This window comes from Dipodomys ordii, unplaced genomic scaffold (genome assembly GCF_000151885.1).
Source record: "Dipodomys ordii isolate 6190 unplaced genomic scaffold, Dord_2.0 Scaffold33, whole genome shotgun sequence".
Taxonomy (NCBI): Eukaryota; Metazoa; Chordata; class Mammalia; order Rodentia; family Heteromyidae; genus Dipodomys; species Dipodomys ordii.
In genome coordinates, this window is record NW_012267249.1 from 4,198,300 (window position 1) to 4,212,470 (window position 14,171).

At 42.1% G+C, this 14,171-nt stretch overlaps 1 protein-coding gene across 1 annotated transcript in view; it reads left to right on the forward strand.

Annotated features, from left to right (window-relative positions):
- Ccdc30 (coiled-coil domain containing 30) overlaps window positions 1–14,171 on the forward strand; it is a 95,980-nt gene that overhangs the window by 55,028 nt on the left and 26,781 nt on the right. Inside the window, exons 8-10 of the mRNA XM_013016836.1 lie at window positions 1,241–1,450; window positions 4,401–4,552; window positions 7,715–7,859. Of these exons, the coding sequence (XP_012872290.1) occupies window positions 1,241–1,450; window positions 4,401–4,552; window positions 7,715–7,859 (507 nt within the window). The remainder of the gene's footprint in view (window positions 1–1,240; window positions 1,451–4,400; window positions 4,553–7,714; window positions 7,860–14,171) is intronic.

Below are 14,171 nucleotides of genomic sequence, written 5' to 3' on the forward strand. Positions count from 1 at the left end.
GTGTGTGTGTGTGTGTGTGTGTGTGTGTGTGTGTGTGTGTGTGTGTGTTCTGGTTGGTTTGGTTTGGTTTTTTTGGTGGTCATGGGGTTTGAACTCTGGGCCTGGGTGCTAGCACTCTACCACTTGGGCCACAGTGCCACTTCTGGTTTTCTGGTTGTTAATTGGAGATGAGAGTCTCACAGACTTTTCTGCCTGGACTGGCTTTGAACCACAGTCCTCAGATCTCAGCCTCCTGTGTAGGTAGGATTACAGGCATGAGTCACCAGCACCCAGCTTCATGAGTGTTTTTTAAAAGAGAATATGTTGGGTGCTGCATAGGGAATGCACCGGAGTAAAATTGGAAGTGACAGGATGGGGGAGGGACACCTTGCTTGATCTAGGCTAGGTTGGTGACAAAAATGACACACACTGATTGATGTCTAGTAGTTGTGGAGGTAGAGTGGCAACATGGGTTCTGTGATGGGAACTGGATCACAAGAGAAAAGGAAAACTCAAGGGTGACCTGGGCATTGATGGCAAGCCTGCATAAACCAAAATGTCTGTGAGAAAACCAACCTTGAAATCAGAATCAAAGAGTTCATTAACAAACTTGATAGTTGCTCACATAAAAATAACACTTCAAATCATAGAAATGAACCTAGAATCATCCACTTTCTCATCCAATAATACAGAGATTAGGTAACAGTGAAAGAGTCTACAAAGGAGAGCAAGAAGGAGTAGCAGAGAGGTGGCAAGCAGGAGATGGAGACAGGGGGTGCTCCTGAGAAGTCATTTGCACCCCGGGCTTATTGAGACACTGGGGTGATCAGTTGGTGCCCTTGGCAAAACAATTCTGGGGGTTATAGCCATGAAAGCCAGTTTGGAAAGATTAAAGAAAGAATGGGAAATGTTTAAGCTCTGCAAACATGGAGAGTACTAGAAAAATTCCTTTGTCCAGTCAGTCTGATGGTAGAGACTTAGATAAAGTTTACTAAAGCATGGAGCTCCACATGGAGCCACATGGTGTGGGTATTTTTTGTCAGCTTTATGAATAGGGGAGGGGGTTACAAGGTCTCTCTGTGTAGACTAGGCTGGTCTTAAACTGCTGCCTCCTCAGCCTCCCAAGTTCTGGGATTACAGGTATGTACCAACTTGCCCAGCCTTATTAGTTTTTGAAGGAAGTAATTTCTTTCATAGCTTCTTATTGTGGCCTGCTTATTCCATGTTGATTTTATCATTTGTATTTATTCCCCAACCCTAGATGAAAATTGAACTAAAGCAGACCCAGGAGAAATTACTAGACAGCACAAAGATGTATTCTTCACTTACAGCAGAGTGGAAGCAATGTCAGCAGAAAATCAAGGAGCTGGAGCTGGATGGGCTTAAGCAGGCTCAGAGCATTAAATCACAGAGCAATCTGCAGGAGAAGCTGGCTCAGGAGAAGCTGCAAGCTGCCGAGGCACAGGAAAGGGTGATTATTCTCACACTTACTACCTAGCACACACTCATTACCACCACAGAAACCCTTTTCCTTAAGGATTTTAAGAACTAGAAAATGGCACAAATCTGGCAGAATTCTAATATTTTATTTTCCCTCCTTTGTTTTCCTTTTGTTATTTTACCAGCTTTTATAATTCCAGTAAATCTCATGTTTAAAACTTACATGGCATACAAGTTATCTTGATCATATTCACCTCCGCTGTCACTCTTTTCCCCTGCCTCCTGGTTCCCAAATCTATCTGTCTGTCTGTCTGTCTGTCTGTCTGTCTATCTATCTATCTATCTAATCTATCTATCTATCATCTACCTATATTTTTCTTTCTTTCCCTCCCTCCCTCTCTCCCTCCCTTCCTTCCTTCCTTCCTTCCGTCCTTCCTCTTGTACCAGGTCTCGAAAACTCAAAGATCTCATGCTCTCACTTGGCTTGTTTGCTCACTGATGGTACTGTACCAATTGAATCATGCCTCTGGTCTAGTATTTTGCTGATTAGTTGGAAATAGCATCTCATGAACTTTCCTCCCAGGCTGGTTCTGAATCTTTCTTAGTCTTCCAGGGGTCAGCCTCCTGAGTAGCTAGGATTTCAGAAGTGAACTACCCTTGCCAGGCCCAAACTACTTTCAAGAAGCTTCACACATGTGCATAAAGTATGTTGACTATATTCACATTCCTTCACTTTCACATTTTTTTTTTGGGTCCGGTTGTGGGGCCTGAACTCTGAGCCTGGGCGCTGTCCCTCAGCTCTTCAGCTCAAGGCTAGCACTCTACCACTTGAGCCACAGCGCCACTTCCAGCTTTTTTTTTTTCTTTTTTTGCTTATGTGGTGCTGAGGAATCAAACCCAGGGCCTCATGCATGGAAAGCAAGAGCTCTACCACTGAGCCATCTTCCCAGCCCCTTCACTTTCACATTTTAAATGGTTTATTTTCCTTTGATCTATATTAGCTGATAATGTCATTTTTATTTTGTAATTCTTACAGGGATTTTTGTTGTGAAATGAATGAAACATTTTCAAACATTACCCCTGCATTTTAGATAGTCTAACACTAGGTGGCAGTAGTGCACAGCTGCACTCTATCTATCTATCTATCTATCTATCTATCTATCTATCTATCTATCTATCTATCTATCTATTATTTTTGCCAGTCCTGAGGCTTGAACTCTGGGCCTGGGCACTGTCCCTGAGCTCCCTTTGCCCAAGGTTATCACTCTATCACTTCAGCCATAGCTCCACTTCTAGCTTTTTCTTGATTGAATTGGAGATAAGGGTCTCACAGGCTTTACTGCACTGACTAGCTTTGAACCATGATCCTCAGATCTCAGCCTCCTGAGTAGCTATGATTACAGGTACAAGCCATTGGTGCCCAGCTCAACTACACATTTTGATGTGCAGCTTTGTATGAGTCTAAGCTAAAGCAGTCATTAGGCTGGGAATGTGGCTTAGTGGTAGAGTGCTTGCCTAGCATGCATGAAGCCCTGGGTTTGATTCACCAGTACCACATACACAGAAAAAGCCAGAAGTGGCACTGTGGCTCAAGGGATAAGTGCTCAAGGCCAGTGCTCAGGCCCTGAGTTCAAGCCCCAGGACTGGCAAAAGCAAAAACAAAACAAAAAACCCAAGATGACAGACCTGGCATGGTGGCTCATGCCTATATTTCCAACTATTCAGAAGGCAAAGATAGGAAGACTATGATTTGGGCACACCTTCCACCATTGACAAGTTAGTGAGATCCCCTCTCAGCAAACTAGTTAGGCATTGTGGTTGACAACTGTCATTCCAGCTACATAGGAAGCATAAATTGGAAGAAGTCCAGGGCAGACCAGCCAGACTTTATTTAAGGAATAACAGAAGCAGAAAAAAGTTGTGGGCCCAAGTAGTAGAGTACCTGCCTGGCAAGAATCAGGCCCTGAGTTCAGCCCCAGTACCCCTGAAAAAATAAGATGAACTATAATCTAAAGTAGACTCAAAAAAGTTGATGTTGAATTAAAGAAGCCATCACATAGAAGCCTAGGATTCTATTTATGAGGTTGAACAATGGATTGTACTAAGCTATGGAGATGAGATAGTATCTTTATGAGCTGTATTAGCTAGAATTTGCCTTAGAAAATCACACTTATTCTACAGATATTGTAAAACTATTAGACTAGAATGTCTTTCGGTAGGTGCCGGTCATATCCTTACAGTAGAATGGTACTTGCAGCTGTAGTAAAGAAGACAATTTATGCATACATACAAGGAAAATCACTAAATGCATTGTTTAAAAACAAAAAGCCAAGTGTAGCCAGGCACAGGGAGTTCACACTTCAAACACTAGCTACTCAGGAAGCTGAGATCTGAGGATCTTGATTCAAAACCAGACCAGGCAGGAAAATCCATGAAACTATTATCTCTAGTTACCCACAAAAAAAAGCCAGAACCAGAAGTGGAGCTGTGGTTCAAGTGGTAGAATAGTAGCTTTGAGCAAAAAAGTCAAGGACAAGCCCAGGCCCTGAGTTCAGGCTTCAGAACACACACACACACACACACACACACACACACAAAGAGGCATAAACTTATTGTAGTACGTCACTGTATAGAATGTTTGTACATGTGAAAAATAGCTATCTGTGATCTGTTTATGAATCTCTGGAAGTATACCAGTGGATACTTATTTGCTGGAGGAAAACCGAGATAGTAATGAGAAAGATTCTCTTGATTTTATAACTTACTTTATGTATACATATTGAATTCTATAAATATACCCCATATGGCAAATAAGTAATTTATTTTACAGTTACATCTTGCCACACTCCTTCCTTAGGATCAGATTTGTATGTTAGCACTGCTGTCATTGATATCTACATGCTGTTCCCCTAAATTGAAGAAGAAAAAAAGAAAAGGTCACACTCTTCCTAACATCTGACTTGTAAACTTTTTCATTCAAGATTTTGGACTTGCAGCAGAAGTTAGAGCATGCTCAGCAAGCCTATCTCTCAGACACTTGTATTTTGAAGAAGGAATTAGAGGAAAAGATGAAAGAAACCATACAAAATGAAGCCAAGTTGCAGCAGCAGTATCAGGAAGAACAGCAGAGGAGGTAAGAGGAGCAGAGAGCTGCGTCTCCTGCGGTCTCACCAGGCTTGTGCCTATCAGCTCAGAAGTAAGCTCACATTCGTCACACCATTCTGACTGATTATTGTCCTCTTTGCCTCTGGAACCGGACTGTGGGATTCCTAAAGGCAGACACTATTTGTCTCTATTCTGGGACCTACTGGTAGTACACTGGTAACTTCTTGAATGGCCAGATTACCTGTAAAATCCGATAGTCTGGGATTTGTTTTTTTGTGTGACAATACAAGGGGTTCAACTCAGTACCTAATGCTTATTAGGTAAGCATTTTACCCCACACCCCAGCCCTTTTTGTTTTTAGTTTGCTTTTAGATAGGATCACAAGTTTTTCACCCAGGCCAACTTCCAAGTACCAGGACTGCCCAGAAACTTTCAGCTGTAGTTGAAAGTTCTAGCATAGGACTTAACATTCAATAGCCAAACATTTATTGGCTGAATGGGTATTTGAGTGAGTGTTGTGAATAATGAATTCACTTAGTGAGGTGCTGTGGAGATGACTCACCTCGACCACCATGCCTAACAAGATGTCAGGCTATCCTAACTTGTAACAATCAGAGAAATCTACAAGAGCAGATGTACAAGATGTTAAAATAAAATTGGTGAATGAGCTGGGTGCCAGTGGCTCACGCCTCTAATCCTCGCCAGTCCAGGCAGGAAAGTCTGTGAGACTTATCTCCAATTAGCCACCAGCAAACTGAAAGTGGCACTGTGGTTCAAGTGGTAAAGCGCTAGCCTTGAGCTGAATAGCTGAGGAGCAGCACCCAGGCCCAGAGTTCAAGCCCCATGACCAACATACACACACGCACACAAATGGTGAATGATGCCCAAGCTGCCAAGCAAAGGAGAATATAACCATCTGGATTCAGAAAAAGTTGAGGAGACTTGCCACAAGGTAAACTGATCATATCCAAATAATCTCTGGAAGAGGGCTGGGAAGGTGGCTCAGTGGTAGAGTGCTTGCCTTGCATGCCTGAGGCCCTGGGTTCGATTCCTCAGTACCACATAAGCAAAATAATAATAATAATCTCTGGAAGAAAGCAACCCGATTAGGGATGCCCATATAATAGGTTTAATAAAATATGAGCTTGCATTAACATTGCCAAACATTGGCTAGTATGAATGAAAGTAAAAGGAACTAGAAGCACCATATTTATTGTCCCAATAGTCTTAGCAACTGGAGTCATGAAGGATTGGTTAGGAAATACCTGTGTGAAACTTTAAAAGTAAATAAATAAAATTATTAAAACAGTGAAAAAGGATATTTAACTTTTCTGAAACTTGGTCTTCGTATCTCTAAAGTTGGAGTGCCTATTTTCTGAGGGTTTTTTGAGAAGAAATACATAAAATCAATTGTGAAACTACATGTAGGAGAAAGAATAGGCTTCCACCGGGCTGGGAATGTGGCTTAGTGGTAGAGTGCTAGCATGCATGAAGCCCTGGGTTCCATTCCTCACTACCACATAAACAGAAAAAGCAGGACATGGTGCTGTGGTTCAAGTGGTAGAGTACTATCTGTGGTGCAGGTGGTAGAGTGCTAGTCTTCAGCAAAAGAAGCTCAGAAACAGTGCCCAGGCCCTCAGTTCAAGCTTCAGGACTGGCCAAAAAAAAAAATGTTTCCACTGAGAGGAGACTACACAGTACAGATTGTTTTATAACTTGGGAGAAAGTAGCCTCAGGGTATAGGGGAAAAAGTTATCTTATCAATATACTTGATGGTTGAAATTCTCTTTATAATAGTTGAAATAATTTCTGATATATTCATGTTCTACTCTTTTAATTTTGTGTTTTTGTTTTTGTCAGTTGTGGGGCTTAAACTCTAGACCTGGGTGTTGTCCCTCAGTACTTCAGCTCAAGGCCCTAGCCTAGTTTTTCTGGTGGTTTATTGGAGATAAGAGTCTCACAGAGGGGCTGGGAAGGTGGCTCAGTGGTAGAGTGCATGCCTAGCAAGCATGAGGCCCTGGGTTCAATTCCTCAGCACCATATAAGCAGAAAAATCTGGAAGTGGTGCTGTGGCTCAAGTGGTAGAGTGCTAGCCTTGAGCTGAAGAGCAGAAGGACAGCACCCAGGCCCAGAGTTCAGGCCCCACGACCAGCAAAAAAAAGAAAGAAACAAAAAAAAAGAGTCTCACAGACTATCCTGCCCAGGCTGGCTTTGAACCGTGATCCTCAGCTCTCAGCCTCCTGAGTGGCTAGGATTATAGGTGTGAGCCACTGGTTGCCGGCACTCTTTTAATTTTGACTTCCTATTTTTTTAGTTTTCAAATCCTTGATTTTATGTCAGGGATGGAGGTGGGGGGAGTACTGGGGCTTGAACTCAGGACCTAGACGCTGTTCCCAAGTTTTTCACTCAAGGCTAGTGCTCTACCACTTGAGCCACAGTTCCACTTCTGGCCTTGGGGGAGGGGGAATTAGTTAGAGAGCTGGCTTTCCTGCCCAGGCTGGCTTAGATTTTTTTTAGTACAGAAAAGTCATTTTTTTTTTAAATGTCAGCAGACTAATACTTCCCTTTCAGTTTCAAGGTTTATCTCTTTATCCCTTGATCCGAAATTGAGAATGGAGGTTCAAGGTGCATCTCCTTCAGTACAGAGAGGTTTCTTGGTTTGAAACCCTCAGAAATTCTTTCCAGAAACTAATCCAATGTGACTCTGTGCAAGAATGAAGTGCTAATGACACTCTTTTGGCAGAGGAAGCATTTCCTCACCAAATTCAGGCTTGTAGCAGCGCTGATGTGTACATTAGTATCAGCAGTGATTGTAATTCAGGAGCCTATGTTGAGCCCTGAAGATGCGGGGCTCACCTCATAAGGTACTGAGGAAGAAGGTGGGAGTGGGATTCGGGACGCAAGCCCTCGTCAGCCTGTGCTGGCTGCTCTGTGCCATATCTTCCTCGTCTCTGAAGTAAGGAAAAATGTTTCTTGCTCCTGGGTTGTGTGGATGGTGAGAGAATTTTAAAAAGCGACTATCACAAAGATGGCCTCTGTGTCAGTTCTTTTATCTTACCTTGTACTCTACTTTGCTGAATGCCCCTCCCCCCAAAAAAAATCCTCTGTGGAAGCCTAATAATCTTAGATTTCATTAGCAAAGTGTGGAAATAAACACACAGAGTGATTTAATGTGAATCATTTTCCTCAGGATACTCCTGGATCAGAATGTGAATGAGCTACAAAAACAAGTAAAAACCCTACAGAACAAAGAGAACCAATTGGAATTGACCAGTTCTCAGCAACAAGCAGCTGTCCTTAAACAACTAGAAGAGACAAAAAGAGAATATGAACAAGTAAGCATGCAAATAAATATGCTTGACAGTTTTCCTATTCCCATAGACCTGAATAATAACCAAGGCCTCATTGTACCCAGGAGGTTGAGAAGTTCTATCAAGAAAGCAGAATCAAGCCGGGCGCTGGTAGCTCACGCCTGTAATCCTAGCTACTCAGGAAGCTGAGATCTGAGAATCGCAGTTCAAAGCCAGCCCGGGCAGGAGAGACCGTGAGACTCCTATCTCCAATAAACCACCAGAAAACCGGAAGTGGCGCTGTAGCTCAAGTGGTAGAGTGCTCGCCTTGAGCTAAAGAGCTAAAGGACAGCGCCCAGGCCCAGAGTTCAAGCCCCACGACCGACAAAAAAAAAAAGAAAAGAAAAAGAAAAAGAAAGCAGAATCTAGTGGCTCATGCCTGTAATCCTAGCTACTCAGGAGGCTAAGATCTGAGGATTGCAGTTCAAAGCCAGCCTGGGCACGAAAGTCTGTAAGATTCTTATCTCAATTAGTCACTAAATAACTAGAAGTGGAACTATAGCTCAAACAGCTAGAGCACTAGCCTTGGGCAAAAGAGCTCAGGGACAGCACCCAAACCCTGAGTTCAAGCCCCACAACCAACAAAAAAAAAATTAGAATCAAGAGTTTGGAGGCTTAGCTCAGGTAGTAGAGCACCAGCCAATGAGTCAAAGAGTCAGATATCAATTTTAAGTCATGATCTTAGAAAGAAAAAAAAACAGAAAGCAGAATCTACTTTGGTTGGGCTACAAATAAAATTGACACAAAACATATTAACAGGAGAAAACCCCATTTTGCCTCACAAAGTATGAAACTCAAGAAGGGTCATGGGGCTGGGAATGTGGCTTAGTGGTAGAGTGCATGCCTAGCATACATGAAGCCCTGGGTTCAATTCCTCAGTACCACATAAACAGAAAAAGCCGAAAGTGGTGCTGTGGCTCAAGTGGTAGAGTGCTAGCCTTGAGCAAAAGAAGCTTAGGGCCGGGCACTGGTGGCTTACACCTGTAATCATAGCTACTCAGGAGGCTGAGATCTGAGGATCATGGTTCAAAGCTAGTCAGTGCAGACCCTTATCTCCAATTCAATCAAGAAAAAGCTAGAAGTGGCACTGTGGCTCAAGTAGTAGAGTGCTAGCCTTGAGCTGAAGAGCTGAGGGACAGCGCCCAAGCCCAGAGTTCAAGCCCCACGACAGACCAAAAAAAAAAAAAAAAAAAAGGAGCTCAGGGACAGTGCCCAGGCTCCTGAAAGCCCCAGGACTGGCAAAAAAAAAAAAAAAGGTTGGGGGGAGGGGGAGGGGACATGTGGCTGAAGTATGTGTAGCATCCTCAGCTACAGAAATGAAGAGCGCATTGGGACATAAAGGGGACACATTATGGAAGACTGTTGTGGCTGAAGGATGTCTTATATGTGAATTAAAATCTCTCCAATGATTAAAATTGTCTGGAGCAGCCCTCTTCCTGACACAGATACTACTGACCTAGATTTTCTGTCTAGATGTAAATTTCTTTTACAAAAGGACAGCTTTTGATAGCTACACCAGTATCTGTGGTTTCTCAGAATAACTAGCTTGCACTGTGCTAAAGAAGTATATTTTGGAATGGTATATTCTGGTCTACAGCCATATTTGGGGTGGTGTGCCTGACATCCATGCAAGCAAGAAGAGAGTTAGTATGTGGGAAAAGATGCTTGGGAAACTGTTGGTGAGGAAGACAAGGGGAGATGAGAAGGTTAGAGGAGCTGCAGTTGGTTTTCAATAAATGCAGAAGTTAGGAAACTACAGGGAAGCCACTTCCTACAGCACCCAAGTGGGGAATCTTCAGGAACTCTCCCTGAAGCCCCTTCGGTTGTCTCACCTCTGTCTGCCCATTCTTCTAGCTGCTAACATTAGAGAACAAAGCCTCCTTTGTCTTTCTAGGCTAGCGCCACTCTTACAACTTCACTTCTGTCGCTCAGATGTATGGGGTTTTCTTTTCCCATGCTAAACAATTCTCTTAATTCCATGTGGACCCCATGGTGTGAACACATTTAACTCAATCTGACACTACTTTCTGGGAGATGGCATTGGATCCTACAAGGTAAGGGCTCAGACCTACAAGACCTCCCCCATTTCCCCATGCCAATTACCAGTATGAGTTTACCTCTATGTTCCAAGTCTGAGTCTACTACAACCCTCTGTTGAATCTGATCATTTGTTAGAAAGGCTCATGAAACTCAGGTTACTGAGTTATTATAAAAGAATACAATGCAGAAACAGTAAGATAAAGAAGATGTGTAGGGAAAGTGTGAGGGAAGGGACATGGCACCCCCATGACCTCTCTGGACACACCACCCTTTCTCTACCTCTAAGTACATGTTCAGCAACCCAGAACCTTTCCTGATACAACTATAAGTGAAAAAAAAAAAAAGATAGAAAAAGAATTTGTGTAAAATACTCAAACCACAAATGGTGGAAAAATGTGGAAGACAAAGCAAAGAACAAAGAACAAGGGCAAGTAGTAGAAAAACATAACAAATCTAGTAAATACTATTCTAGTCATACCAATTACCCCTTTAGATGGCATTGATCTAAATGTACCAACTAAAGGCAATGCCAGAGTTGATCAGAAAACCAGATCCCTGACTCAGGATGTAGCTTAGTGTGACAGAGCAATTGTGTAGCATGCCAAAGATACAAGAAAACATGAAAAAGGAAAAACAGCCTACTTAATACAAATATACATATAAATGAAGAGTAAATGGATAAAGATATAACATGCTAAAAAAGGTAATCAAAATAAAGTGGGAGTTGTTAGGTTAATTTCAGACAGCAAACTTCAGAATAAGGTAGAGTAATATTATGTAATGACAAAAGGGTTACTGGGCACTAGTGGCCTGTAATCCTAACTACTCAGCAGCCAGGCATCTGGAAGGTCAATGTTGGAGGCCAGTCCAAGCAGAAAAGTCTGTGAGACTCTGTGTCCAAAACAACTAGCAAAATGCAGGGCTAGATGTAAAAGAGTGCCAGCCACGCCAATTGAGCAAGTATGAGGCCCAGCAATGAAGAAAAAATAAAGGTCAATTCTTCAGGAAGATACAACAATCTTTAATTTGTTTTTGTTTTCAAACAAAGCCTCAAAATATGTAGAGACAACTGGGTATGACACATGCCTGTGATCCCAGCAGAGATGACAAGGTTATAGAAAAAAGTGGATATTTATGATCAGCTCTGCTTTATAAAATCTAGCTTTTGCTTCAATAAGTCTCCTCTGTTTTCTTTTATAAAGAACTTGATAAAAATCCAACATCCTTTCATGATAAAAACTCCATAAACTTGTACTTCTACATGATATGCCCTTGGGGGATTGCAACTCAGAACAATTCCCCACCCATTCCCCCACCCATTTGCACTGCCAAATTCCACAACATTGACTTCATTTAATTCCAGCCGGGATGTAAACCTAAAGTATCTGCCCTTGCTGACGGTAAGGAAAAATGATGCACTCACTTTGGAAAACAGCTCAATGGTCTGCATACATATCTATACACATATACTCTTACTACATGACCAAATCATCATGTTCCTTGGATTTTAACCAAACCCTGAACATGGATGTGTATAGCATATTTGTTTATAATTACCAAAACTGAAAACAATCAAAATATCTTCCTTTGGGCATCATTAAAACTTGGAGCCTTGAAGATGGCTTGAGAGATGAAGGAGCAAATGCATATACAGATTCAAGGGGCACTGCTAAGCACTTGGCCTTTTCTACTATCAATACCCTTCACTCCTCAGGTCCAAAAGCCAATGAGGACCTATTCCAGACAGTCTGTTGTAACAGTAGGGAAATAATATGGGAGAGATTTACAAAACCACTAGGCCTACTGTAAAATGTATGCTAAACCACTGAATTGCTGAAGATCATATTTTACTTATTTTTACAGTGGTTGCTTTTGCCTGAAATCCTAATTATCCCAGGGGCTAGATTCTGAGGATCGTGGTTCCAGTTAGGCTAGGTGGGAAAGTCCATGAGACTCTTACCTCCAATTAACAAGGAAAAAGCCTAAAGTGGAGCTGTAGCTCAAATGATAGGACACAAGATTTGGGGGAAAAAAAAACCAGGGAGTGCCCAGGCCCTGAGTTCAAGCCCTGAGTACACACACACACACACACACACACACACACACAATCTATAGATCTCTTGTGGGAAGTATAAAGGAGAACCACATACTGTAATAGTGGTACAGATGTCACTTGGCATTCCCAACATTCAAAGGGCTCTGGGTCTATGAACTACCTCAGATTTAGGGACAGATCAAGAAAAGGCCATTACTCTTTATCCATATCACCAAAGTTCTGTTCACCAGAACCAAGAACATTTGTTTGTTCATTCATTTATTTTAAAACATAACTTAATCCCAGCCTGATGCTATACCTGTACAATCCTAGCACTTAGGAAGCTGATCCCAAAGATCATTAGTTATAGACTAGCCTGGTCTATAGTGAGACCTTGTCTCAAAAAACAAACAAAACAATATACAACTCAGAATCTGTTGGCTGCCCATCTATCATTGTTGACAGTTAACCACAAACAGACTGCTAGCATCAAACTAGTTGACTGTATTCCTGGCCCTATTAACTGTTAGTAATTAGTATCAGTGCCCACTTCTTATCTAAGATTTGAGTACTGCCATTTGACCTCTGACATTCTGTAATCCATCAGCTCTATTAAAATCAGGGAGCTGTGCCAGAGTTGGCACCTAAGCCCTCCTTCGCAGCATGTTAGCACTAAGAGCATCTTAAGTAATCCAGTGCTGCCTTACCAGTATAAAACTGTGATACAGTGGCCACTGTGTTCTTCTGGAACCACTTAGTTATGAGGAAAGTCAACAAGTCATCCATGGCAAATTCACTCCAAATTTCCTGTCTGCTTAAGACTTCAGTTTTCTTCCTCTCCCTTATGGAAAAAAAAAAGTATGACATCTTAAATATGACAAAGAAACAAAGGCCCTCGTCTTAATTTGTTATATAGTTTCTAGATGATTATGCTCTTGACTCCATATATGGTGTATACATAAAAAATACAGCAGAGTGGCCAGTCAGCTGCACTGGACATTGATGAAAGTGATGAACTAAGCAACTCAAGGGTGGCGATGGGAGGGGGGAATGAGAGAGAAAGAGGGAACAGCTGATGCTAAGCAAAAGGAGAGAAAGGTCCAAATCACCCAATTCAGAAGAAATTGTCCTATTGATAAAGTCTGTAGGGTTCATAAGCTTTGTAGATCAAGATAATGACAATTTGCATTGTGAAGTGTAAAATGTGTTGGTGACTTTAGCTAAGTATCACTGTACCACAATACTGTGAAATTTATTTATTTATTTATTTTTTGGGTCCAGTCATGAGGCCTGAACTCTGGGCCTGGGTGCTGTCCCTCAGCTCTTCAGCTCAAGGCTAGCACTCTACCACTTGAGTCACAGCGCCACTTCTGGCTTTTTTCCTTTTGCTTATGTGGTGCTGAGGAATTGAACCCAGGGCCTCAGGCATGCAAGGCAAGCACTCTACCACTGAGCCACCTTCCCAGCCAATCTGTGAAATTTATATAATTACTTAATCTCAGTAAAGAAATTTAAAAAATGAAAAAAGTACGGCATTTTCATGCCATTTAACACAGTTAGGTATTGTCCCAAGTTTCATTAAAGCAATCAAGCAAACTATTAAAGTCATTCTTAGAGGTACAGGTTCACACATTCATTGATATCAATAAACTTGACCTATTACATGTTTTGCCTTCTTCCCAACTTTAACTTCCAACAAAGACATTCCCACACATGTTCCTTGGGAGTCTGCCAATTAAAGTTGGCAAAATCCTGCTCTTGTTTTAATATGGCAGTCCCTTAGGCTTTATTCTCAACTCCCTCTTCCTACCTGTGCTGGTCTGACTGGAGGTGTGAGAAGGAGTGAAGATGGAGAAGTGGTGTAAGGAGACAGTGGGCATCTGCTTACAAGGTATCTGCCTTAAGTGAAGTCCATACAGATATTTTTTTTTTTGTCAGTTGTGGGGCTTGAATTCTGGGCCTGGGCATTGTCCCTCAGCTTTTCAGCTCAAGGCTAGCAGTCTACTATTTGAGCCACAGTGCCACTTCTGGTTTTTCTGGTGGTTTATTGGAGATAAGATTCTCATGGACCTTCCTGCCCAGGCTGGTTTTGAACTGTGATCCTTAGGTCTCAGCTTCCTGAGTAGCTAGGATTACAGGTGTGAGGAACTGGTGCCCAGCTCCATACATATCTTAAAGCACAGATTTGGTTGTATCTCTGTAGACAACAGAGAAAGGACTGT